Here is a 26,014-nt window from a genome sequence, read left to right as displayed (position 1 = left end):
CTTTGGACTGATGCCAAAGTGTTGGTTTTCTTTTTAGACAAGATGACAGTCACGGAATATAATGATGTATTTCTTAAAACCAATGAACAGCAAAAAGAATGCCCACCAGAAAACCTCCACAGCTTGTGAAAGTGGAGCCATCTACTAGCCTCCATCATTAGGCATTAGGGTGTTTGTTTTAGCTAGCCTAAGCCACTGACAATGAGTATTAGTTGACATAGGATTTGTTTTCAGACTGAGTTTTACTTTTCACTAGCGTGTGAGGTTATGAAATAGTATTTTTGTATGTAAAATGTATGATTTCTTTCATCTGTATTAAAATGTGAGTAAACTTACAGCAGTGCCATGGAAGAAAGGGCTAAATTGTAAAAATGAAGAAAACCAAGGAAGAATTCTGAAGAAGTTGGAGGTAAAGAAGCCAATTCTTTGATGCTTTTCCTCTTTGTCATGAGCTGGGCAACCTGGTGTTTTTGCCAAGAAATGGTCATGATGAGGACATAAATGTCTACTTTATCATATAATGAAAAGTGAATCTTTTCTTAATTGCCCATTACTAGAAATGTTCATTGGCTCTACTTTAAGGAAGCAAATGAATTCTTTCCCTTGATGATTGAAAAGATAACCAACCCTATAAGGTAGAACATGTTCTCAGAGAAATCTAGCAGTAGAGGGCTTATTATTGAAACCTTAGCAAGTGGACAGCAAGCCAAAGATTAAAGTAGTTGTAATACAGTAATGTGTCACCATGTTCATTACCAAAAGCTGCAGTGTCATGAGGCTTAAATGTTTGTGTTTCAAGGATCATACTAATAGTTACAAATAGAAATATCTACTGGATCATTCTGTCTCCCAGCAGTGATACTGTACTAAATACTGCACTAGATACTGCACTTGGTCCAAGGTGAACTCTCATATCACATTTGGCAAGAAACCTTATCAGGAGGTCAGTATGGATTAGTTTCTTGCTTCTCCCCTGCTGCTTGAGTAGGTTACTGAAGGATGAAAGGAGATCAGTTTTATTGTTTGTCAGTGCTGCTTCTGAAGTTAAGGTTAGGAGTTTCTTCTTGTCTTTGTTTTTACTTTGCCAAGCAACTGGGTTTCTTGGTAATCAACTGATAAGATAGAAATCATGGAGAGAATGGTGGACAAATGACATCAGGTAAAAAGTGTGCAACTAGGTTGTATCTTTTCCACAAAGAAGCTCCCAAGGCATTCCAGCCTTGTTAACTTCCTGGTGTGCAACTTGTGAACTTGTGTTTATAAAGCAGATGTTACACATATGGAAGCATAGCACTAGTTACTCCTTTTGTTACTGTGGAGGCCATAAGCAAAATCAGGCTTGGATCTCTGTATTAGAGGCATGTCTCTGCTTGAACACATAGAAAAATGAAAGACAGGAGGACTACAGTGTTACAGGTCAATGTGAGTTGTTGAGCATCTATTTAATAAAAACAGTAAGTGTACAAATCTAGTTTTCTGGTTACAGTCCTGTTTACCCATTTCTAAGGGAGACCAAAGTGCTCTGACTCTCCTAGTGGCATTTTTAGGGGGGCCAAAAGTATTGTCCAGCAGAAATCGCTGAGAGTTCAGTACTGTAGTAAATTTTCACAGAACCACAGAATCTTAAGGGCTGGAAGGGACATGGAAAGCTCATCCAGTGCAACCCCCCTGCCAGAGCAGGACCACCTAGAGTAGGGCACACAGGAACTCATCCAGCTGGGTTGGAATGTCTCCAGAGAAGGGGACTCCACAGCCCATCTGGGCAGCCCCTGCCAGTGCTCCCTCACCTCAACAGGGAAGAAGCTTTCCCTTGTGTTTCTTTGGAATCTCTTCTGTTCCAGCTTATCCCCATTGCCCCTTGTCCTAACATTGGCCATCACTGAGAACAGCCTGGCTCCACCCTCCGCACACCCACCCTTTGTGTATTTGTGAACATGAGATCACCCCTCATTCTCCTCCAAGCTGATGTATGTATTGTAGCAAGCTGTTGCAATGGAACAGTTCTCTTTGAAGACAAGCCCACAGACATCTTCCATACATCTCCAGTGATGCCCACATTTTCCTATGCAGAACAGCAGTTTCTAAAGTGGGTTGTCACGTTCCAGTGCAAGCTGCCATTCCTTCAGTGCACCACTTGAAATTTGTTTTGCTGACATTTCTTTGATTGTACAGAGCACTTTTTAATATGGAGGCAGCCAATTCCATGTTTCTTATGGGTATCCATATGTTCTGATGAAGTGTGGACCATGTGCCTTGCTAAACGTGAATTTCAGTTTTCCTGCAAAACAAGTAATAACATAAAATAGTAAGTGAAGGAAAGGATCTCAGTAATCAACATTGTGTTTAAGCAATATATTAACCTTTCACTGTTCAGGAAATAAGCCTAAATGCTCTCTTGGGCAATGAGTGAAATCATGTTTGGTGGTCAAATGCTTATCCCCAGTGAATTTCCTTCATATTTACCCAAAGAAGAAAAGCACAGCACTAAAATGTGGCTGTCAGCCTTTCATCAGGGGAGGCATTGGAAAGAGAAAAGGATTTTGATGCATGTCAAGACCAAGGTGAATTGGTGAGGCCATATGGGAAAATAATCATGTTGCCCATGTGTGTTTTCACAGACCTTTTCATGAGTACTCTACGTTGAAGTGCCAAAGAGCCACTCTTGAATCCCAGTATGCACTGTGTTGTATCTGCCATGGTTGCAGTGTGTATCATGACTAGTTGCAGACAAGATTACATAGTCATCCTCAAGTAAAAATAGGGTAAAAACATCAGTCAGCAGTATCTGAATGTGAGCCAGCAGTGTGCCCAGGTGGCCAAACAGGCCAAGGGCATCCTGGCTTGGATCAGGAACAGTGTTGTCAGCAGGAGCAGGGAAGTGATCATTGCCTTGTGCTCAGCTTTGCTGTGGCCACACCTTAAATCCTGTGTCCAGTTCTGGGCCCCTCTTTACAAGAAGGACATTGAGGTGCTGGAGAGGATCCAGACGCAGCTACCAAGCTAGGAAAGGATTTGGAGCACATCTGCTCTGAGGAAGGGCTGAGGGATCTGGGGCTGTTGAGCCTGGAGAAAGAAGGCTCAGGGGAGACCTTCTCACTCTCTACAACTACCTGAAAGGAAGCTGCAGCCAGGCAGGGGTGGGTCTGTTCTCCCTAGGAACAAGCAACAGAACAAGAGGAAACAGCCTCAAGTTGCAGCAGGGGAGGTTCAGGCTGGATGTGAGGAGGAATTTCTTTGCTGCAAGGGTTGTGAGGCATTGGCAGGGGCTGCCCAGGGAGGTGCTGGAGTCACTGTCCCTGGAGGAGTTTCAGAGCTGGGTGGATGTTGCACTGAGGGAAATGATCTAGTGGTTGGTAGGGCTGGGACAAAGGCTGCACTCCTTGAGCTTGAAGGTCTGTTCCAGCTGAAATGATTCTATGATTCTATAACCTGTGACAGGCTGTAGGTTTCCTTTTCCTAAGGCTAATCCTCACAGTCACAGTTATCTCACCTGAACTGACTGAGTGTAATGGTAACATCCCTTGTAGTGTCTCCAGACTATTTGTGTGGGATTCATTATTATAAACATAGGCATGTGCAGCACTTTTGGTAGGAGAGCCATTCTGTTGAGGCCAAGCTGGCAGTTGTGGCACAGGATCTGCAAGATCAGTGTCAGCTGGAGCTGCAGACTAGGTAGGATTAATGGAGGCTGCAGTGGATGAGGGCAGTGAATGCAGGCAGCACTCTGCTCTCTTGATACGTTGAGGTCACACACATTTTTCCTGATACAATTTCTGCATCGTTTGTAATAGTAATGGCATTTTGGCTTACAGTGAAAATGAGTGCTGTCCCTCTTGACACTGTCCCCTTGGTTTATGAAACACTTTCCTTCTTTGTCTGCCTTAGCTTAAATCTAACGGGCTCTAATCTGGTCCTTGACAGGGAAGTTCTGTGAACTTTCTGTGTGCTTTTGTTCTGAACTTTTGAAAGTGTCTCACTGTTGTTTCCTGAGTGTTAGCTGATCTCATTAACAAGTATAGCAATATAGAATGGGATTTGCTATATGAAAACTAGGTTTATGTTGGGAGCAACTGTGCATTCTTCTAATTTTCTTTTTGATACCTGTCAGTTCCAATCAGAAAACTTGATTATTTTGCTGTTGCTGTGAGCAATAGAGAATTACTGGAGGGCATTACTTTTGCCTCAGTGTTCTATAATGATATTACCTCACCTTATTTGTCCCAGATTAACTTCAGAACTGCACAGAGCATCACACTAGTGTTTGAGAAGACTGCTGTGCCCACAGCTCTTGAATTTACGTCACTTCTTCAGCTAAGCAGTGGACGTGTGTTTTGATTTAGAAAGCCTAAAAAGGACACCGAGGTGTGCACACAGCAAGACTGCTCCTGTGATACTGCATTCTGCATTTGAATTAGGGTCTTGTGGTGAATTCTATGTTGACTCTTATGCCCTTTGTGGCACTGATCTATTGGAGATTAACTGTGGTATAATTCCATTAATACACGGGGATATAGGTACATAAGAGAAAGTGGCTCAGGCTGTTGTGAAAGCCAGGGCATGTTTGGAAATATACATGACTTTCATTTTCAAGTTAAAGAAAAAAACAACATAACCAAAGTCTAAACCCCACAGATACCATGGATGATTAAATGAGACAGGCTGTTGAAACTATCTTAGTTTATGTCTTCTATTCAGAGATACAAATGTTAGTAATCTCGACTCTTTCAAAATCCCAGTAAAGCTGTTTAATGCTATTTCTGATGTGTTTGAGCTTGTGGAAAATGATAGAAAATGAGAAGCTCTTTTGAGAATTCCCAGCTCTGTACTTCAGCAAGTTTTCCTTTGGGAGCTGGTAGAAGCATTAGTTCTGTTTGTAACTATGGAGCTAAAGAAGATGGAGTAAGAAAATGGAATTCCAGGTTGTCTAAAACCATAGGAAATTGTCACCAATATGTTAAGATAGCTAGAGTCCAGTTTTGGGGTGGAGTACCTACACTGCATTTGAACTCATATATCTAGGCTTGCTGATAAGTGGGTTAGTTCAGCATAACCTGGCTGGCTGGGACCTGACTAGCTGTTGTGTCTTGCTATTGCTCCTGCCACAGAACCAGGACTAGTGGCTCCAGGAGGATGAGGAGACAAGGAGATGGAAAAACAATAACAACCCTGCATGTCCATTCTTGCTTCAACAGGGAAACCCTTGGCAGCTTCCAGCTGTGTGAGTGAGCTGCAGAGCTGGGTATTTCACTCCCTTGTGACAAAAAGGTTCTTATACTCCATTGATCACCTTGGACTCCCTCAAGCCAGGGAGAAACAGGAGAAATTCCATTTGTCAAAAAGATCTTAAGAAGCCTCATTGTGAAGCAGCTTCCAAGCTAGAGGTCTACGTGGAGTAGTACTGACAGATGGAAGGAGCGCAGTCTCTGGAGTGAGAATCAGTGCTGAAAAGCTTTCAAGCTGCTCCTTTAGGTTGAAGCCTGTTTTAACATTTGTGTGAATCCACAGAGGTCTGAATTTTATGAGCTTCACCTTTTAGCCCTTGAAATTGTTTCATTTGGCTTCAGTTGTTTGGGTTTGCTTCGGTTGGTTAAAAAGGTGAACTTCTGTTTGTTTAAATCTTGTAAGAGGAAAGCTCTGACATTCCCAACTCATGATGGGATCTTAAATGCATTTCCAAAGGTGGCTTTAGGTGTTTAAGTCACTATAAAAGAAAATAACGTTCTTAAGACAATTAGTTGATTGAGAAAAATTAACTCCTCACACAAAAATGAGTTCTGCCTTAAACTGAAGCCTGTCACCTGAGAACGAAAGTCAATAAAATTGACATCATTCAGAGGATGTGATTAGATTAAAAGGGAAACTATTGTGTTCTCAAAAAGAGATGAGTGGGCTTCTGCTAGTATGCTTGCTTGTTCTTCTACTATCTAAAAAAGCAATGCAGAAAATAGATTTGTTTTTGAGAGATCAGCCAAAAGAAACACCAGCTCCTAAAATAAATACTTTGTTGTTGTCATGCCGTCCTCCAAGGCACATTCTTCACAGATTTGAGAAGGCAGAAGTAAATTCCAGCTACAGGAACAGGCCTAAATGTCCCTCATCTCCTCTGCCCTGCTGAGGCCTCATCTGGAGTCCTGTGTCCAGTTCTGGGCTCCTCAGCTCCAGAGGGACAGGGAACTGCTGGAGAGAGGCCAGCACAGGGCCACCAAGATGATCAGGGGACTGGAACATCTTTCATATGAGGAAAGGCTGCAGGAACTGGGGCTGTTTAGTCTGGAGAAGAGGAGACTGGGGGGGGAATCATTAATACTTACGGATATTTAAAAGGTGTTTGTTAAGAGGATGTGGCATCACTTTTTACTGTTGTATCCAGTGACAGGACAAGGGGTGATGGGATGAAGCTGGAGCACAAAAGTTCCATATAAACATAAGGAAAAACTATGTCAGCGTTGAGGTGAGAGAGCCCTGGCCCAGGTTGCCCAGTGGGGTTGTGGAGGCTCCTTCCTTGGAGGTCTTCAAGACCTGTCTGGACACGTTCCTCTGTGACCTGATCTAGGTGACCCTGCTTCTGCAGGGGGGTTGGACTAGATGATCTCTAAAGATCCCTTCCAACCCCTACCATTCTATGATTCTATTATTGTAATGTGGCTAATGTTTGATAACTGTGGGGGTCAAGAGGCTGGGAGAAAGTAGGGGACACTCAGACAGCATTTGGCTGTGAGACAAGGTAAGCTGACACTGTCCTCATCAGATGCCTTAGTTGTTTGATTTAAAAAAGCAAAGCCCAACACAACAGAAATAAAGTTCTTGTGAAGGTACTGCTGATACCCCTTGTTTAAAAAAAAAGTAACTAGACCCCCCCCAAAAAACCCCCAAACAACACTTGGTCATTTTGCTTGCTAAAATTGACCTCTGTGATTTTCTATTAACATGGCATGTTGAGAACATACATGTGTATAAACCAAAACCAGTATGTACTCTGATGTGAGTTTTCATGTGTGACCTAAGATGTTAATGACATACAAGTCCTGTGTAGCTGCTGTTACGATTATTATAGAAAATGATACATTTTTATGTGATTTGTGGGATTTGCCCATTAAATCTGTGGAAGATTATACCTTAACTATAGGGAAGAAAGGAATAGGAATCTTTCTACATTCAAGAAGCATTTAGACTAATTTTCACAGAGCTGAATTGCATTTTCATAGACTTTTGTTGATTTTGTGCCTGTGTCATTCTCTCAACAGTTTTTACTGATGAAAGCTTGTAGATTCCTGTCTCCATAAAGAGCCACTACACTTCAGGGGGAAAAAATAACCAAAGAGGAATAGCAATAGAAACAATCCATATCAGATGGTGAAAGATTGTCATTTCCACTTATAATTATGTGGCAGCAACTTATTTGAATGCTAAATGTGGCTGTGTGTAAAGTTTCAGAGCATTTGAGGTCAGACTGAATGTTTCCTCTAAAAATAAAATGAGCAATTGTGTGTTTTTAACTGATGGGGGTGGGGGAGGACGAGGTTCTCTTCTTCCACCTCCCATGTGCTCTGTCCTTACTCTGTTTGGGAAAAGAGAAATGCTATCCTTAACTTTGCCTTCAACTGAAATCAAATCCCAGTTAAGAGCCTTCATTAGACAGCTGTGTTTATGTAGGGATAAGCTTCTGTTCATTGCAACTTCAGAAAAGCTTATCAGAGATAAAGCACCTTAGCAATGTTGGTTTTACCATCACAACAGATGCTGGAGGGTCCAAACTTGAGCAGTTTGTGATGTGTTAGAAAATGGAGATGGCAAGAAGTTGTTACCTCAGAGCCTCTTGCACTTTGAACTAGTTATTAAAGAGAGGCAGATCTATTAGGCTCCATAGGTTTTAGGAAGCTATGAGGCTATCTCTTAGGAATGTTATTGGTGGAGGTGCTGGCTCCTCCACTCCTTTGTGACTGGGCCTGTTTGAAAGGAAAAAGCGAGGTTCTATCTCTGGATGCTGTATTTTGAGGGGCTTATTACTTTGCTTTGTTCTGGGTAGATTGTCACCCTCCACACTCCTTTTTCTGATGTTATTGAAACAGAATTCACTTTGATTGCAGGAGTCAGTAGAGCTTTTCCAGTGTGATCAATCCCAGCTCATTTATTGTCTTCGTGTATACTCCCAGATGTGATATTCGTTGCAGTGCAGTGTCAGTAGTGGGGTAGCTGTAAAGTCTGTCACAATAGGGACTACACTAGTCATACCGGTTTTAAGCACACAATTGTACATATGTATACTTTTGTATATAGTATGACATATGTACATAGTGTCACACAGAATGTTAAGGGTTGGAAGGGACCTCGAAAGATCAACCAGTGCAACCCCCTGCCACAGCAGGACCACCTAGAGTAGGTCCTTGCTAGGGGTTGCACTGAGCCTTGTTCCTTCCATCATGGCAGAGGAATGCATTAGATGCACATTTGTAGACCTGCCTTTGTAGAGAAGCTCCAAATGACTGTAAAGGAGACTACTCCATGATTTGAGGACTTGATCTCCCAAGCAAATGCTTCTCTTGAAGCACACTGGGGGGTGGTTGTATCTTTGCTGCTCCAAGAAGGTTAAGAAAAAAATGCAGCATTTTATGCCTGTGTGGGGATGTGCTCTTCAGCTGCAAAAATATCTCACATGCTTTTATCAGATGATAATCATTTTTATCCTCAGTTTCAGATACGTGCATCTGACCAGGCTTCGTTCTGTGGCATGGAGCACAAAAATCTCCCCAGGATTTTGGTAGTGGAGTAAAGAGACTCAGCTGTGGACAGCTTAAGGGGACAGAAGATTTTGGTTATGTGCCATCTATACCATTGCTGTCTTATGTCACTTAATTTTTCTCTCTCTTAATTCCCATGCTGGGAAATGGTTGAATGTACTTGAGCTTCTTTCAGAGAAGCTCAAGTTTTACTGCTGATATATTGCTGTGAGATACTTGGAAGGAAAGTTCAGATTCCCCAGAAGGTGTAAAATGGCAAACTTCCATGAGCTGTGATAATTTACAACAGCTGAGAGTTTACCTTCTGTCCCTTACCTTACTTCACTTTGAGCTTGAGGAGATGAGAAGTTTAGTTGTTCTATTATAGCAGCACTTTGCTTTAATATGATTCTTTAGCACACTGTCTCTCTTATAACCTTTGTGAGAAAGCCATTATCATTATGTAGCACCAGGGAGGAAGGAAGCTTGTGGTAAAGCACTGGATTTAGAATGCAAGGGGCTGTATTTGGTTGATGAAGGGTTTCTTTGGCATGAAGAATCCCTCCCCTTCCTCAACACGATGTTGTATGGAAAGTTTTCTATTTGGGATGGAAATACAGCTGCTAAAATTGTTAATGGAGCTGTTTAATTATGACTAAGAAATCTACCAAAGAATTGTGGGTTTTGTATCCCTCTTGTACCTGTTGAAGACTCTGCAGGACAATATTTTTGTCTAGCAGCCCTGGGAGCAAATGAGGTGATTGATGTTTTACAGCTTAAATGCTTTAGGAAGATGGATCTAATCAACACTTGGGAAAAATGGAGAAGTGTTTTTAATACATTGTGATTCACTTTAATGCCATTAATTTTGATAAATGTTTGCTATTAATATAGCTGCATTCTGTACCTCTAATCACAGTATAATACCATGGAATACATCATTTGTACTGCTAGACAGATTTCAGCCAACATCTCTTGCTTGCTACTTGTTATTCAATGCTGAAAAGATGTCAGGAGGTCGGGACATCACTTTTTTCTGCTATATCTACGGACAGGACAAGGGGTAATGGAAAGAAGCTGGAACACAAAAAGTTCCACTTCAACATAAGGAAAACCTCTGTCAGTGTTTGAGTGAGGGAGCCCTGGCACAGGCTGCCCAGGGAGGGTGTGGAGGCTCCTTCTTGGGAGGTTTTCAAACCATCCTGGACACATTCCTGTGTGACCTGATCTAGGTGTGATCTGCTTTGGCAGGAGAGTTGGACTAGATGATCTCTAAAGGTCCCTTCCAACCCTACCATTCTATGATTCTGTGACTGAGGGATCAGACAGTAAGCTCAGGCAACTGAGAGGAAAGCCAAATATAAATGATTATGACTTCAGGGAATACATAGCCTAAAAGGAAGTTTAGAGAACCTCAATGTTCATAAGATCTGAGGAGTGAAAGCATTTGTTAGTGTGTGCTCCTTTGACCCCTCATCAGTCTTTACCAAAGTTGCAGAGGATTTCTCCAGAGGGCAACTTTAGGAAGCTCTCAAGCTGCTCAGTAAGAAGCGCTGTACCTCTTGGTTGGAGTTTTGCTGGTTTGGGATCATAGAATCATAGAATGGTAGGGGTTGGAAGGGACCTTTAGAGATCATCTAGTCCAACCCCCCTGCAGAAGCAGGTTCATCTAGGTCAGGTGGCATAGGAACGTGTCCAGGCGGGTCTTGAAGACCTCCAAGGAAGGAGACTCCACACTGTCCCTGTGCAGCCTGTCTATGTAACATCAAGACAACAACCTCTAACTTTCAGAACACCGTTTCTGCAGTCTGTAAGCAGCCTTCCAAGAGGCAGAAATTGTATTTTGATCTTTCACAGAGTCACTGGATCACTGGATGCAACAGAAAGAAGTGCTGCCCCAACCTCCTGACACCCACCATTTAGGTATTTGTAACTATTAATGAGATCCCCCCGCAGTCTCCTTGTCTCCAGACTAAACAGCCTCAGGTCCCACAGCCTTTCCTCATAAGGAAGATGCTTCAGTCCCCTGATCATCTTGGTGGCCCTGTGCTGGCCTCTCTCCAGCAGTTCCCTGTCCCTCGTGAGCTAGGGAGCCCAGAACTGGACACAGGACTCCAGACCCTGCCCATCTGTGAAACTGGAGGTCTGTAACTGGAAGCAGTGATTATGATTGGATCTGTAAGGACACATATTTTATCTTTCCTGCCACCTGTGCTCTCAGACTCCAGCTTGGGATTGCACTTCAGGTCCCTCGTAGAACACAAAGCTAATGCCACTGTGAAAGTGTGTAGCTGTAGTGCGGGGATGGCTGGGTGGGAGTTGGGGATAAATCACAGAATGAGAGCATATTTACTCTCATCCACAAGGATCTCATGGTGAGATCCTTGTGCTGGGGGATATGTGAAATGTAAGACTTTGTTATTTGTTTATTAATCCTGTAGAGAAAAGCAGGTTTGCTTCTGAGCCTTCTCTCTGCTCTGTTCAACAAAGCTCATGGTGGCAGCTTCCCAAACTGTTACTTCCCTTCTCAATTGGCTGTTAGGAATGTTTTGAGGTCATTGCCAAGAGTTCACTAAATCCTTATGTGTACTGTAAACATTGTCTTTATGCTTGGAAAAGGTTGAGTGTTTTAATATTTAAAACAGGAGAAAAGGTGAAACTCAGCTGTTAACTGAGTGGAAGTGCTGAGGGGAAGTACTTGCCAAATCACTGTCAGACTGAGCAACTTTTGTTACTCTTGTCTAGAACTTGGAGCTAAGAGTCCTTCTTTAATTGGGATGGGTTTGAGTGTTCATGCTATCTGACAACAGTAAGACTTTCCTCACTATACAAAGAAGCATCAGAGAGCCTGGTCTTTTTGACCTACTTGTATTAACAGCAGATTTCAATACCTTAAACAGGAACAAGTGAAAATGGCATCCTCTGTGTTGGCAAGGATGTGCAAGCCTGCTCACAGCTTCTTCAGTTGAGGGCACTTGTGTGTTTTCCACTTAGATGAATGTTCTGCCTACAGCCTTAAAGGAATTAAAACTTCTATTTGAGGAAAAAGAACTGGGAACAACATTCCTTCAAAGCCTTTGATGTTTTGTTCAGTTTTCTCTATTCACTTCTCCTTCAGGTAAATACTGATCTTTGCTTCTAAGCTGCTCTTTGTTTTGCTATGCTCACCTGAATATTGGTGTGCATTTTGTGGTGCTTGACAGCCTAAAGAACATCTGATGATGACCAAGATCACAGAACAAAAGATTTAACAATCCTCACTTGAAATACTTGTATCCTTCAGAGATACAAAGAGCTTCTTTTGATTTACCACACCTTCCTTACAGCACCTTGTGAGGACGGGAAACCACGTGGCTGGAGTTAGGTGAAGTCTCCTTCTCCAGAGACAATCCAAGCCCATCTGGATGAGTTCCTGTGTGCCCTGCTCTAGGTGGTCCTGCTCTGGCAAGGGGGTTGCAGTGGATGAGCTTTTGAGGTCCCTTCCAACCCTGTGATGCTGTGAAGCTGCGAGGGGAAGTGAACAGTAGCTGATGGAGGTGCAGGAAACTTTTATTGCCATTCTTTCCAAATTTTGCCCAAGCAGACTCCATTTTTTCCTTTCCCCCTCCCTCCCTCCATTCATTTGTGAGGCACTCTGACTCTGTGCTGATGGGTAAGGTAAGAAACACCTAGTGGGATGGATTAATTTCCCATCCTTCAGAACGTGGGAATGAACCACCCAACCCACTAGAAAACTAAATATTGATGCTGTCAGTGGCATGATAATTGGTCTCTACTTTCCTCTCCGAACAATCGCTTGCTTGGATTCCATTATTCAAAAGGAAAAGGGTTATTAATGCAGTGTTCTTTAATTTTTTTCCCTCTGTGTGTGTGTGTGAGAGAGAGCACAAGAGAGCAATAACACAGTCAATACATTGGCTGAGAGAAAACATTTGCAAGAGATCCTTGCCCATTTTTTTTTTAATCTTGTCTTATCATGAAGAATCAGAGCCATGATAAATTGTCCCTCTAATCAAACAGCACTGAAAGGTTAGGTCATTGGAAGTCTTTAGTCATTTTGTGCTTTTCAAGAGTGAATTTGTTAAAATTATGCTGAATACCCACTTAAAGCCTGGGCTGAAAACCCTACCTGTGTTTTATAACTCTGCGCTGTCAGAACTCATAATAAGTCAAACATTCTTTCAGAGGTACTCATAAGGGAGGGGAAAAAAAAAACCCCAACCCTGTAAATTTAAGAGTAATTTCAGATTGTAAATGAAAAAGAGAAGCACGACTGTTCATTTGCACCAATCATGCCTTCCTTTCATCTGCTCTGATTAGGCCTGGTGCGGTTTCATCAAACTACTCCATCACCGAGCTGTCACTCCAGTCGTCTGTTGATTGAAAACAATCAGGGCTCTGATGGCACAATTATTCTGACCCTTTAACTAGAGGCTGCTGTGATAATGAAAGGTTGATTATGATAGTTTGTGCCTCTTTCAGTTTGCCAAGAAGGTTAATTTGGGCATCAGACGGATGTTTAATGGGCGCTTGCTGGCTACACTGAGGTAAATGAGAACGTGCAGTCTTCGATATTGCACGGATATAGTTTGGCTGTCAATCATTGTCATTTTGAGTTTGTGCCTCACACTCTGGAAATCACATTTTATTTTTTCCTTGGGATTTAATTTATTCCGTGCCCTGAGGAAGTTCTTTCACTCTGTGACCTTCACAGTAGCTTTCTCTGTCTTTCCCCCCCCCACCCCCTTCCCTCAGATGGAGCCCAAAGGCATAATACATCTAGGGGAACGTTTTCCTTTCATTTTTCACTTTAAAAAAAAGAAGGAAATTAGGAAAAAAACCCCCAAACCTCTGTTTATCAACTCCCTCTGTACCCAGCAAATGTTTTAATTGTGGTTGTAAAAGCAGAATGTGCAAATGAAAAGGTGCCTGCTTGCACAGGCAGCGGCACACGGGGGGGCTGCTGACGTAGGCACACATTTGTAAAACTGACAAACAGCTCACGTGGAAATGTCTGTGTGTAAAGAGGGTGAGTGGTGAGGGGGGGTGGCACAGCTTTATTTTCACAGGCTACACACATGTGCCTCAGCCTGGTGTCTTATAAATCCCGTCTCAGTCACCGTACTACAACTTTTTGAGTTGGAAAGTCTCTCTTCAGGGTTCAGGGGCAAAAGGCATTTCATTGCTGATTCAGAGATTATTAATATTTACTGTGTTCAGATTGAGAGAATCCTATGCATAATTTCGTAGTTATTTGGCTCAAGGTGCCAAAGAAATGCAAATACCTCCTAATTTTGATTGTTCTACATGCAGCTCATTACAGTCTTATTTTTATGTACATTTTTAATTCCAAATAATAAAAAAAAGCAGCAGCAAAAGGTTTCTCTCTTTAAGGCTCTCCAGCATCTAGGTTTCAGCCACTTGTTTTCCATGCTGCCCACTGCTGTGAGGTAGTACCTGACTGATAGAAGGAGACTGTGCTGTGTGGTTGCTTCCTGGCTTCTAAAAATATTCACATGGAACTGATGGCTTTGAAAAATTGTGTGTGAATGTATATGGGGATTTTTCCCAGCCACAGTTCTTCACCCATATGTTTTTATTCTTAAATACATGATAAAGACCAATTTAGTTCCCCTTACTTAAAATGCTTAAATGAATATCCTAAACCCTCTGGGGTTTTCTTTGTAAGCTCTGGAGAGAGAGACAGAAGGACTAAGACCTGTTAGAGATCCACATTCAGGCTTACTGGAAGCACATGCTCATTTAAAAAAGGTGAAAGTTCCTTCATGGCCTTCATTGGACTTTATTTCAGAGCTTTAGTCTGCCCAGATGGGCTGTGGAGTCTCCTTCTCTGGAAACATTCCAGACCCACCTGGGCAAGCTCCTGTGTGACCTCCTCTAGGTGGTCCTGCTCTGGCAGGGGGCTTGCACTGGATGAGCTTTCGAGGCTCCTTCCAGCCCTTAACATTCTATGATTCTGCTTCTGGACCTGAGACTTTTGAGGCAGGGTGATGCTGACAGTAGCCATCTGAGACAGTGGTTTTGAGGCACGTGGTTCCAGTCTGGAACACCTGAGGCTTGCTGAGTTACATAAAATGCAAGGGAAGGCCCCTTCATGTGCAAGTTTAGAGCTGTAACATACCTAGTGTTCTCAAGCACTGAACCAGTAAAGTCCAAGTTTTGCTTTTTGAAGTTGCCATGGTGCATTAAAGTGATTGCTGTAGTAACTGCATTGCTTTGGTAAGTCATTTTGGCTTGTTGAGGAGTAGAAGCAGATCAGTAGCACTGTCCAATATGCTAACAGTACAAAGATATTGACTTTTTTCTATCCAAAAGTTTTACTTATGTTAAGCAATATAAGGACTGCTCAGGTGAGGTTTGTGTTAAAATAGGAGATTTGTGCTTCTTTCTCTGGTATATACCATCATCAGATTGTTGGATGAAACTGAGTAATTCCTGTTGAATCTATCTGATTTCAGCCCAGGGAAATACTTCCCTCCACTTTTGCCCCATTTAAAATTATCATTTCTCCTAAAATGAGACTGTTCACTATGCCATAGTATTTAAGATTTCATTTGTTTTAATGAGGCAGTGTGAATTCATTGTTTTGAAACCTTATAAAATTTAATGTTGCCTTTTATTTGTTGTTGATAAAAAAAGTGACTCCAACAAACCTCATTTTGTTCCACTACTGTCAGTTTTTGGATCGTCTCAGACCTCAGGCAGTTCCTTTGCAGTCCTTGGGAATACAACATGAGTATATCAACAAAAATGCAGACCAATATGACTGTAATGGATTTCCTGGTGCTCCCTCACTCTAACAGGGAAGAAGTTTTTCCTTGTGTTTCTTTGGAACCTCTTCTGTTCCAGCTTGTACCCATTACCCCTTGTCCTATCATTGGACATCCCTGAGAACAGCCTGGCTCCATCCTCCTGACACCCACCCTTCATGTATTTATAAACATGAATGTGGTCACACCTCAGTCTTCCCTTCTCCAAGCTCAAGAGCCCCAGCTCCCTCAGCCTTTTATCACAAGGGAGATGCTCCACTCCCTCTAGCATCTCTATGTCCCTGTGCTGAACTCTCCCCAGCAGCTCCCTGTCCTTGAACTGAGGGGCCCAGAACTGGACACAATATTCCAGATGTGGTCTCATGAGGGCAGAGCAGAGTGGGAGCAGAACCTCTCTCAACCTGCTGCCCACAGCCCTTCTCATCCACCCCAAGATGCCATTGGCCTTCTTTGGCACAAGGGCACGTTGCTGGCTCATGCTGATCCTGCTGCCCACCAGCACCCCCAGCTCCCTTTCCCCTGTACTACTCAGGCTCTCTAGCTTCCTGGGATAGCTGGCAGCCCAAAAGACCAGATAGCTACTTATTGCAAGGTTGTCTTCAACAAGTGTGAAACTCTTAGTTGAACTCCAGCCTCCACTGCGTCTGTGCCCTCTCCACCATTAACAGCGGGAGGGGAAGGGCTGCGCTCTGAGGCTGTGTGAGTTGGTCTATTGAAGCACCATGCTGGAAGAAGCAGCAGCTGTTGGAAATGCAATGAAATCACAATCCAATGTGCAGGTATGCTTAGGTGAATGCTCCAACTGTGCCATGATGTATTTTTGCATCTGTTCTCTGCTGTTTTGACAATATACTCCATTGCTAAATCAAGTAATGTAACCTTGGAGAAGAAAAAGCCTTTGGTTTAGAATAGGAGAATTAATCTGGTTTGAAAATTCTGTCCTTCTGAGGGTCTACTTTTGTCATTTACTTAGTTTAGAAGATTTATATGGCAAAATACATTATTTATTGAAGTTGATATAGGCACTAGGCTGTAGCTTCCTTTTCTCTCACACTCACACATTAAAATTAATAGAAGAGAAGCTTCTAGCAGTTTAAACAGAATTTGCCTATATGGCACTAGTAGCAGGAGTCTTTCCTTGTTTTTGTAAATTATTTAGCAGTGATACAAACATTTTAAACCTCAGAACTGTGGATGGCCTCTCTTTTTTTTCCCCTTGCTTACTTGTTTGTGTTTTTAAACACAGTTGTAATTTCAAGTGCTGTCGATATCTCCTTCGAGAAACCTGAATGTCTTTCCTTGCAGTGTCATAAAGTGTGTAACAGCTTTGAGTTTATTTTGCCAACATGGGTTGTAGATGCTTGTCTCTGCTGCCAGGGGAGCTAAAACAGGTGCTGGACTTAGTGTATACATAGGATGAATTTAGGAGTTTCTATGCAGGCACCAGGTTTCTAAGTCTGGATTAAACAAAACCTGCCTGAAGGTGGTAGAATTTGTGTTGATAAAGATACAGATGCTTGCTGATATGTTACATGGAAGTTTGCATTGCTGCCATATGTTCATGAGAGCTATATTTGCCACCTTTACACTGCAGGAAAATTAGAACTGTGTTACAGTCCATCAGTGGCTGTTTCTACTATATGCAAGAGACTTGTTGGGGAACTTCTTTCTTTTGCACTTCTCCAGCCTGCCAAACCATCCAGTGACTAGAGTATCTATTCACCCACACAGATAACTTGATTTTGCTCCATGCTTCCACAGTGATCAGCTAGGAGCACCATTACTGTGCTGTGAAACACATGTGGAAATCTGAAGCTCAGTTTGTGACCATTGCCTTGAGTCACAATGGAAGAGTTAGTGCTGTATTCTGTGATTCTATATATAAATACCTACATTTGTGGTTTAAATTCCCAGCAGTTGTTTTTAAGGAGTGTCCTAAAATGAATTTATGGCAATTAAAATCAAGTAACAGTCATTATCAATAGCAAGACAAGGAGGTAAAAAACATTATAGCTTTTAGCTCTTACTGGCTTTTCTCTGCCTTGAAGTGTGTTGTGGTTTAGCCCAGCCAGCAATGAAGAACCAAGACAGTCCTTGGGGAATATCTCTGGCATGGATTCTTCACTGTGGTTGCAGTTTGTGCAGTTACAAGGTCCCTCCCTCGGGACAAGGCCTCTTCTGGGCATAAGTTTAATGAGCTGCTTTGGCATGAGTTCCTCGCCGCAGTACAGCTGTGGATATTGGGTCCCTCACATGGAACATGACCTTTTCCAGCTATAGTCACTGTCCTAGCACAGGGTTCTTAAGAGAATCACTGCCCCTCATGTGGGATCTTCAGCAAAATGAGTCTCTGCCCCTGATGCAGGGTCTTTAACGAAATGCAGACAAATCTCAGCTTCACCAATGCAGAATGCAGGGGAGTCTCTGCTCCAGCACACCTCCTCCTCTTTCCTCACTGACCTTGGAGTCCACATGGCTGTTTCTCTCTCTCTTCCCATGCCTTGCACCACCACCAGCTGGAAAAGAAAAAGAGACAGAAGAAGGAAGAAACAGGAAGCAGCCTTCTCCTCAGGCTTCTTCTTAAAAAGTGATCATGGAAGTGTCTAATTGATTTAGCCCCAGCAGTGGGTCTGGCTCTGAGCTGGGGAGAGTTGCGAGCAGCTTCTTACAGGAGCCATCTTTACAGCCCCTTCCCCCTTACCAGAAAAGGCTGTCATGTCAAACCATGACAGAGTGTCATGGATTAGATGAGAGTCACACAGTGTTCTGTGGTCAAATTGTGTTCAAACAGTAGCAGCAATTGCTTTGGACAAGACCTTTTGAACTCATTGTGATTCCCAGGTGCCTCCTTGAGACTCGGTGGAGCTTCTCTGCTGATAATCAAACACCTACAGGCCATCCAGGTGATACAGTGATGTGCAGGGTTCTTAGCCCTGCTTCCTAAGTTAATACAGGAAAATTCAGTACTCCAAACTGACAGCAGCTGTGGAGTCTGGTAAGAGCTGCTAGCAGCCTACACAGAAGACAACCTGGGACTCACTTTATCTTCCTTGTTGCTGTTGCAGTTGTTTGTCAGAAGGGAGAAGTGGAAATAGCATAGACCAAAGGTACCTTTAGGTGCAGCACGTAGAGGATCTCAAGCAGGTTGCAATAAATTTGATTTGGAAAGATTCAAAAGTTTTCATAAAGACATAGGACAGGTCAGTAGGGATGAAATAATGTAGGAAAGGGTGGAGGAAATTTGTGTTCAGGATGGGAAATAGGTTGTACATCTCCTGTGAGTGCCGACACAAGCTCTGTATCACTTTGTGGTGGTTTAGGAATGTAGTGATGTTAGGGAAACCATCAGCAGTATTGGTCTCAGGGAAACATTTGCAGGTCACACTCAGTAGGAACAAAGTTGCTTTGGCCCAACTTCATGCAGCAGAGAAAATGTATTGAAATGGAGTTGTCCATCCCTTCTGCTGCTGCTGGTCTCACCTCCCCCAAAGACATGGATAGAGTGTCTTTGAAAGGGATGAATGTATGTAGTCTTGCTTGTGTTGTTTGTACAGTATTTATTGGGAGGCAGGAGGGAGGATAATGAAGGAAAGAGGAAGGGTAAATTAGTGCATGTCTTTGAGGAGCCTGTAATGTCTGTCATTACACCACAGATGACACCTCTGTGTTGCCATTTTAAATGTGGGTGAAGCCATGAACTGTAAGCAAAAGAAACCACTCTGATGGATGACTGATGCAGTGATAACAACTCAGTTTGGGTAAATTCTCTCTTAATGTAGCAATACAAATAATTGAGTCAATATGAATTCATTTGGTGTCTTCATCATGATCAAGATAGCCTGAATTCCACTTCAATTTCAAGTGTCTAGTCAATGATGAGAGCTAAGTGCCCCTGAAGACTCTGAGGAATGATTCGCCTGGACTAAGACACGGAGTAAGGAGTTGCCTGAAACAACTCAGTAGGAGACACCTGATGGGTTTAGAACATTTGAATATAATGCTTAATGATTTCAAGTCCATAAACACTTTCAAATGTATTTAATTAACACCTTTTTAAACTAAAAAGTCTAAATATATGTAGCTGATGCACCTTTTAAAACTCAACACAGCATTGAACTGACTGAACTACTGTTGTAATTTTTGATGCCCTTCATTGATTCGTCGTTTCATAGGGGTTGAATGGCACAATCTTAAGAACATCCTTTTGGTTTGTCATCTTACCTCTCTGCCAAAATATAGCAGCAGCAATGAACTTGATACACCGTGCAATATGAAAGCCACGAGTAACAGAAGCCTTTCTTTTTAGCTCCTTCTTCTGACATCCCCCTGAGCAGTATGGGGCAGTAAGTTTTAGCTGAAACTTGTTGTTGCACAGTTTAGTTAGAAACTCCTGCTCCACAGGTTCTTTGTCATGAGGAAACGAAGTATCAAGTACAGGAATCTGTCTTCATCCAGAACCAGTCAGTATCTTTGTTAATGACTTGGATGAAAGGATAATATGGGGCTTATGTTTTTAGATAATCATCAGTTGGAATGGTCTTTAGGCAATTAAAAAATGTAACTAGGATTGAGAATGATTTTGACAGATTGGAGCAGTGGCCTGAAGTAAATAGCAGAGTTCAGTAAGGACAGAGAAAGCTTGACACTTAGTGGAAGTTCTGCAGAAAAGAGATGGGAATAGTACTCCGTCATCAGCTTAAACATGAATCAGCAATATCATAGTTGCCCCTCAGTTCAAGGACAGGGAGCTGCTGGAGAGAGTTCAGCACAGGGCAGCCAAGGTGATGGAGTGGAACATCTCCCTTCTGATGAAAGGCTGAGGGAGCTGGGGCTCTTCAGCTTGGAGAAGACTGAGGAGTGATCTCATTCGTGTTTACAAATACGTAAAGGGTGGGTGTGAGGAGGCTGGAGCCAGGCTGTTCTCAGGCCAATGACAGGACAAGGGGCAATGGGTACAAGCTGCAACATAAGAGGTTCCAAAGAAACACAAGGGAAAAACTAGTTCCCTGTTGAGGTGAGGGAGCACTGGCAGGGGCTGCCCAGATGGGCTGTGGAGTCTCCTCTGGAGACATTCCAACCCAGCTGGATGAGTCCCTGTGTGACCTACTCTAGGTGGTCCTGCTCTGGCAGGGGGGTTGCACTGGATGATCTTTTGAGGTTCCTTCCAGCCCTTGAGATCCTGTGATTCTGTGGCTGGTGCAACACAATGCTTGTGTGTATATTACAGATGGAGTATTGCAGGCACTGTTTATGTTGACTCAAATGCTTCCATAACTGCTTTTTATACTGTTTGATATCACTACCAAGGCAAGTACAGAGCTGCTCTTGGAATACAAGCAGTCTTCAAAGGATCAAATGTTGACAGAATTGTGCACAAATAATTAGATGTCTTGTTTTTTCCCTTCCTTCCTCCCCACTTTTAGCTGGCTGTGAGGTGGTTGGAACACAACTGCCGCTACCAGTACATGGATGAACTTCTGCAGTACGTCCGCTTTGGCCTTATGGACGTGGACACGCTGCACACCGTAGCTCTGTCCCACCCTCTCGTCCAAGCTAGTGAAACGGCGACAGCACTTATCAACGAGGCCTTGGCCTACCACCAGAGCATCTATGCACAGCCGGTGTGGCAAACCAGGAGGACAAAACCTCGCTTCCAGTCGGACACTCTTTACATCCTGGGCGGCAAGAAACGCGAGATCTGTAAAGTGAAGGAACTGCGCTACTTCAATCCGGTGGACCAAGAGAACGTCCACATCGCTGGGGTGGCCAACTGGAGCGAGCTGGCGCCCATGCCCCTGGGGAGGAGCCACCACTGCGTTGCCGTCATGGGAGACTTCCTGTTCGTGGCTGGCGGAGAGGCCGAGCACTCCACGGGCCGCAGCTGCGCCGTGAGGACTGCCTGTCGCTACGACCCCCGCAGCGACTCCTGGGCAGAGATCGCTCCCATGAAGAACTGTCGGGAACACTTTGTGCTGGGAGCGGTGGACGAGTACCTCTATGCGGTCGGGGGCAGAAATGAGTTGCGGCAGGTGTTACCCACAGTGGAACGCTATTGCCCCAAGAAGAACAAGTGGACCTTTGTGCAGTCCTTTGATCGGTCGCTCTCGTGCCATGCGGGATATGTGGTGGATGGACTTCTTTGGATATCAGGTAGAAAACGTTTCACACAGTTTGAGGTACTAACGAAATACCAGGATACTGTCTCCAATGCAACTAATCTTCTTTGGTTTATACGTCATGGTAACTTCTGTCTTAGCATATTCATACAGTCTCACAATGGTGGGGGTTGGAAGGGAGAGATCATCCAGTCCCACCCTCCTGCCAAAGCAGGTCCCACCTAGATCAGGTCATAGAATCACAGAATGGTAGCGGTTGGAAGGGACCTTTAGAGACCATCTAGTCCAACCCCTCTGCAGAAGCAGGGTCACCTAGATCAGGTCACACAGGAACATGTCCAGGTGGGTCTTGAAGACCTCCAAGAAAGGAGACTCCACAACCCCTCTGGGCAGCCTGTGCCAGGGCTCCCTCACCTCACACTAAAAGAGTTTTTCCTTATCTTTAAGTGGAACTTTTTGTGTTCCAGCTTCATCCCATCACCCCTTGTCCTGTTGCTAGCTACTATAGAAAAAAGTGCTGTCCCAACCTCCTGACACCCACCCTTTAGATATTTATAAATGTTAATAAGATCCCCCCTCAGTCTCCTCTTCTCCAGACTAAACAGCCCCAGGTCCCGCAGCCTTTCCTCGTATGAAAGATGTTCCAGTCCCCTGATCATCTTGGTGGCCCTGTGCTGGCCTCTCTCCAGCACTTCCCTGTCCCTCTTGAGCTGAGGAGCCCAGAACTGGACACAGGACTCCAGATGAGGCCTCACCAGGGCAGAGTAGGTCACACAGGAACGTGTCCAGGTGGGTTTGAAACCCCCCAGAGAAGGAGCCTCCACACCCTCCCTGGGCAGCCCATGCCAGGGCTCCCTCACCTCAGCACTGACGGAGTTTTTTCTTAAGTTTAAATGGAACTTTTTGTGTGTTTAAAGAATTGAAGCCTGGATATACATCAAGACTCATTTCAAATATAGGAGCGTAACATATCTATACAACATTGTTTTTGTCTGCTAAATCTCTCTCTGTGTTTCAAAGCTGCCTCTGTCCCATGTGCTACCTGCAGTCACTGTGCAGAAACCACAGTGAATTGGAATGATAATGCACTTTTGGACAAATTTCAGATGCCAAACTCTATGTGCTTTATAAACCCAAACCCAAGTAGACCCAGTTCTTGTAGCACGATCTGGTACCACTGCATTTATTCCTGATAATGACATGGAGAATTAGGTGCTTGTTGGCTTGTGAGGATCCAAGGCTTGAAGGCAGATGTATGAATTGTCCTCACTTGCTCCTCAGGGTATTGTAACAGGCCAAGGTGACCTTTGTTGGAAATCCTGCACAGCCCTGCCTGTCCATAACAAGCGCACAGGACTGCCTGGGTGTGACTGTACCATTGTGGCACAGATAGATGCAAGTATTGTAACCTTAAATTATCAACAGATGGTATACATTTTATTTCACATGTGCACACTGATGGGTGCTGAGGACATCCTGTCACCAATCTTTGTAGTGACTTCTCTGGTATTAGTTACTTTGGAGTAAGGATGTGTCAAAACATCCACTTTTTAGTAAGAAACATGTCACAAAAGGTCATGAATTTGTAATGTTTATCAATGTCAGTTGAGCCACCCCTTGAGAAAGATGTTTGGTGATCTTCATTGTAGGTACCCTCAGGGCATTTTAACGTGGCCTAGTTTAATTTGGCTATTTAGGCCTTCACTGTGCTGCTTAATGTCATTTAGGTTAGCAGAGTGACTTGCAGATGGACCTTTTTGCCCATGTGGATTCAGTGCCTTATGGGACAGGATTCCCAAGCAGGTGCCTGTTTTTAAACACACATGCTGAAACCTTGAGTAATGACTTTGGAATGAAACGCATGACAGAATGCAGACAATCACTGAGATCTCTGACAGGTGCTTTGAGTCCCTTCCTTCAGCAGTTGGCTTTGAAAGAGTCTTGTAGAGCTTGTGTTGTGTGTTAATCGTGAAGCGTGCACACAATTGGCTTTGAGACCCAGATATGGTGCAGAAGCAGGGTTTCTGCTTTGGGATAGCAGCTGGGGGTGTTCAGAGCATTACCCTGTGCTTATTCACTACCTTTCCTGTCTTATCAGCAGAGAGGAAAATGTGTCTGTGATGGGCAATTCAAATACATGGATGCTACTGCTGACATGTCTTGATTTTTATGTTGTATTTTTGTCTTGTAGTTTGCATTTCTCAGCCTCTGTGAAAAACAGGGCTTTTTAGGGAATTGTGTTAAGCATATTCATATCAAATCAGTGAAGGAGCACTAGAAACAACCATCACAGTGTGGTCTTTGCCCCAGTACATGAAAAAAAAGGTTAACTGCCCGGAGGGGTTGTGGAGTCTCCTTCCTTGGAGGTCTTCAAGACCCGCCTGGACACGTTCCTATGAGACTTGATCTAGGTGACCCTGGTTGGACTAGATGATCTCTAAAGGTCCCTTCCAACCCCTACCATTCTATGATTCTATTTTCTTTTACTTTAGTTTAGTTTTGTTCTGTAAGAAAAAAAACAAACCCAGGGAAGTATTTGATAGGGATTTTGAACCCCTTAATGTGAGACTGGTTGAAGGTTACTTTTAATAGTTGTAGATATGCCAGGAAAGGGAAAATGATCACAGAATCACAGAATGGTTGAGGTTGGAAGAGACTTTTAGAGATCATCCAGTCCAACCCCCCTGCAGAAGCAGGTTCACGTAGATCAGGTCACACAGGAACATGTCCAGGTGGGTCTTGAAGCCCTCCAAGGAAGGAGCCTCCACACCCTCCCTGGGCAGCCTGTGCCAGGGCTCCCTCACCTCAACAGTAAAGTTTCTCCTTATGTTGAAGTGGAACTTTTTGTGTTCCAGCTTTGGTCCATTACCCCTTGTCCTGTGATGCTGAGGCTTAATTGATGTGCTTAGTTACATAAGTGAAAGTCATACCTGCTTGTGTGTTTAAATACTATGTGTGTTTATATAATGAAGCATGATGCTGTGCTCAAGGATATTCCTCTCATGCCCTTTGGAATCAGGGCAAGAGGTAAGTGGGAGCCTATTCAATGAACTCTCTAAAACTGGGGAAAACAACACCAGTATTTTATCAGTGCTGTTCCATTTGAAACTGAAAATGCTTCCAACGTAACTTTGATTGTAAAGTCACCCAAAGGAGTGATGTGTTTGCAGTGGAATAAGATAGACAGGACTTCTGGCTTGTGTTTTATATCCTCTTTGAGAAATTGCCCAGCAGTTTTGAGTCACTGGATTCTAACAGGTTATTATGAAGTACAAGAGCATACTATGCCATCCTTCAGTGGGGTATTGATCAGAATTATATACTCAGAGAGTGAAAACTGATTTTGGTGGATTGATTGGTGTCATTTAAAAACTAAATGGAGATGCAATAACTGCAGCTAGCTTTCTACTATGAATTAATTGCCTAAGGCCAGAAGGTAGCTTGCTGTATGTGTATATCCAAGGACAGGAGAATAGAACAGAGAAATGTTTTATATTGTTCCAAACATATCAGTAGTCAACTGCTGAGAAAAAAAAGTGCAGTGTTCATCATCAAACATAAGATGTTAGCATAAGAATAATCAGTAATGCAGGAGGGAACCTAATTTTGAAGTATGTGGCCTAAAAATGATGTAATTAAAAAATTAGTCTGAGTTAAGGATGTTCCTGAGCAGTCTCCCTGCTGCTTTCTCTGGGAAGTACAGGTCATCAGCAAGAGCTCCCAAAGTCAGTCAGCTATTACCAGCTGGCAAGGTAACCATGAAAACGTGCCCAGTTTTGTGGGGAATAAATTAAACTGTGATAATATAACTTTTTAGCCCTTGTATTTGTGGAAAGAGTCAACAAAACATGACCTGCACACTGACCATTTACTCTATAGCCAAAGCATCAATGCCTCTGCTACAGCCCCTTGTCTTTTTTGTTCTGAAGGCTTTGCCAATCAAAAGCTGACCAGACTTAAGGGGGTTGTATTGTTATTATTAGGATTGATTTTCAGCCTTACTTTGCTCCTCCTCTGGGACAAATACAAGAGAGCATAAACCATGCCAAAGGCAGCAGGGAAGGGAAATGTGGTTAAGGCTGTGGGAGCAAAGGCACACACTGGCAATAGGAGATGGGTGAATGTTCCAGGTTATAGAGGGATTGCTAAGCTGCCACCATCCCTTTGGGGTTTTTAAGCTTCCAGGAGGCTTAGAGGGAGCCTTTTGCACTCTGGAACTAGCTGAGACCCTCTGGTCAGAGCAAGCGTGTTCAGCTCTCAAGGTTTCAGAGCTCCATAGGTTTTGGAACATATTTTTTACATTTGTGGCATCATTTTTTTCTCATCTTTTGGGGGTTTGTAAATTATTTTCTTCCACAGCCTGCATCTTATTTTCTTATTTAAAACCATA

General features: G+C 43.3%; 1 protein-coding gene across 4 annotated transcripts in view; it reads left to right on the top strand.

Moving 5' to 3' along the window:
- The window catches only part of KLHL32 (kelch like family member 32), a 216,236-nt gene that overhangs the window by 96,648 nt on the left and 93,574 nt on the right, over nucleotides 1-26,014 (top strand). For all 4 annotated transcript variants that reach the window (XR_009818173.1, XR_009818174.1, XR_009818172.1 and 1 more), the window contains exon 7: nucleotides 20,932-21,658. Coding sequence is in view for 1 of the 4 variants with exons in the window: in XM_061989709.1 (XP_061845693.1) it covers nucleotides 20,932-21,658 (727 nt within the window). In the remaining 3 variants the exon portion in view is untranslated. The remainder of the gene's footprint in view (nucleotides 1-20,931; nucleotides 21,659-26,014) is intronic.

Source organism: Colius striatus, chromosome 2 (genome assembly GCF_028858725.1).
Source record: "Colius striatus isolate bColStr4 chromosome 2, bColStr4.1.hap1, whole genome shotgun sequence".
In the NCBI taxonomy this organism is placed as follows: domain Eukaryota; kingdom Metazoa; phylum Chordata; class Aves; order Coliiformes; family Coliidae; genus Colius; species Colius striatus.
The sequence above is the reverse complement of the archived record's forward strand: the minus strand, read 5'-3'. Positions and strand labels throughout refer to the sequence as shown.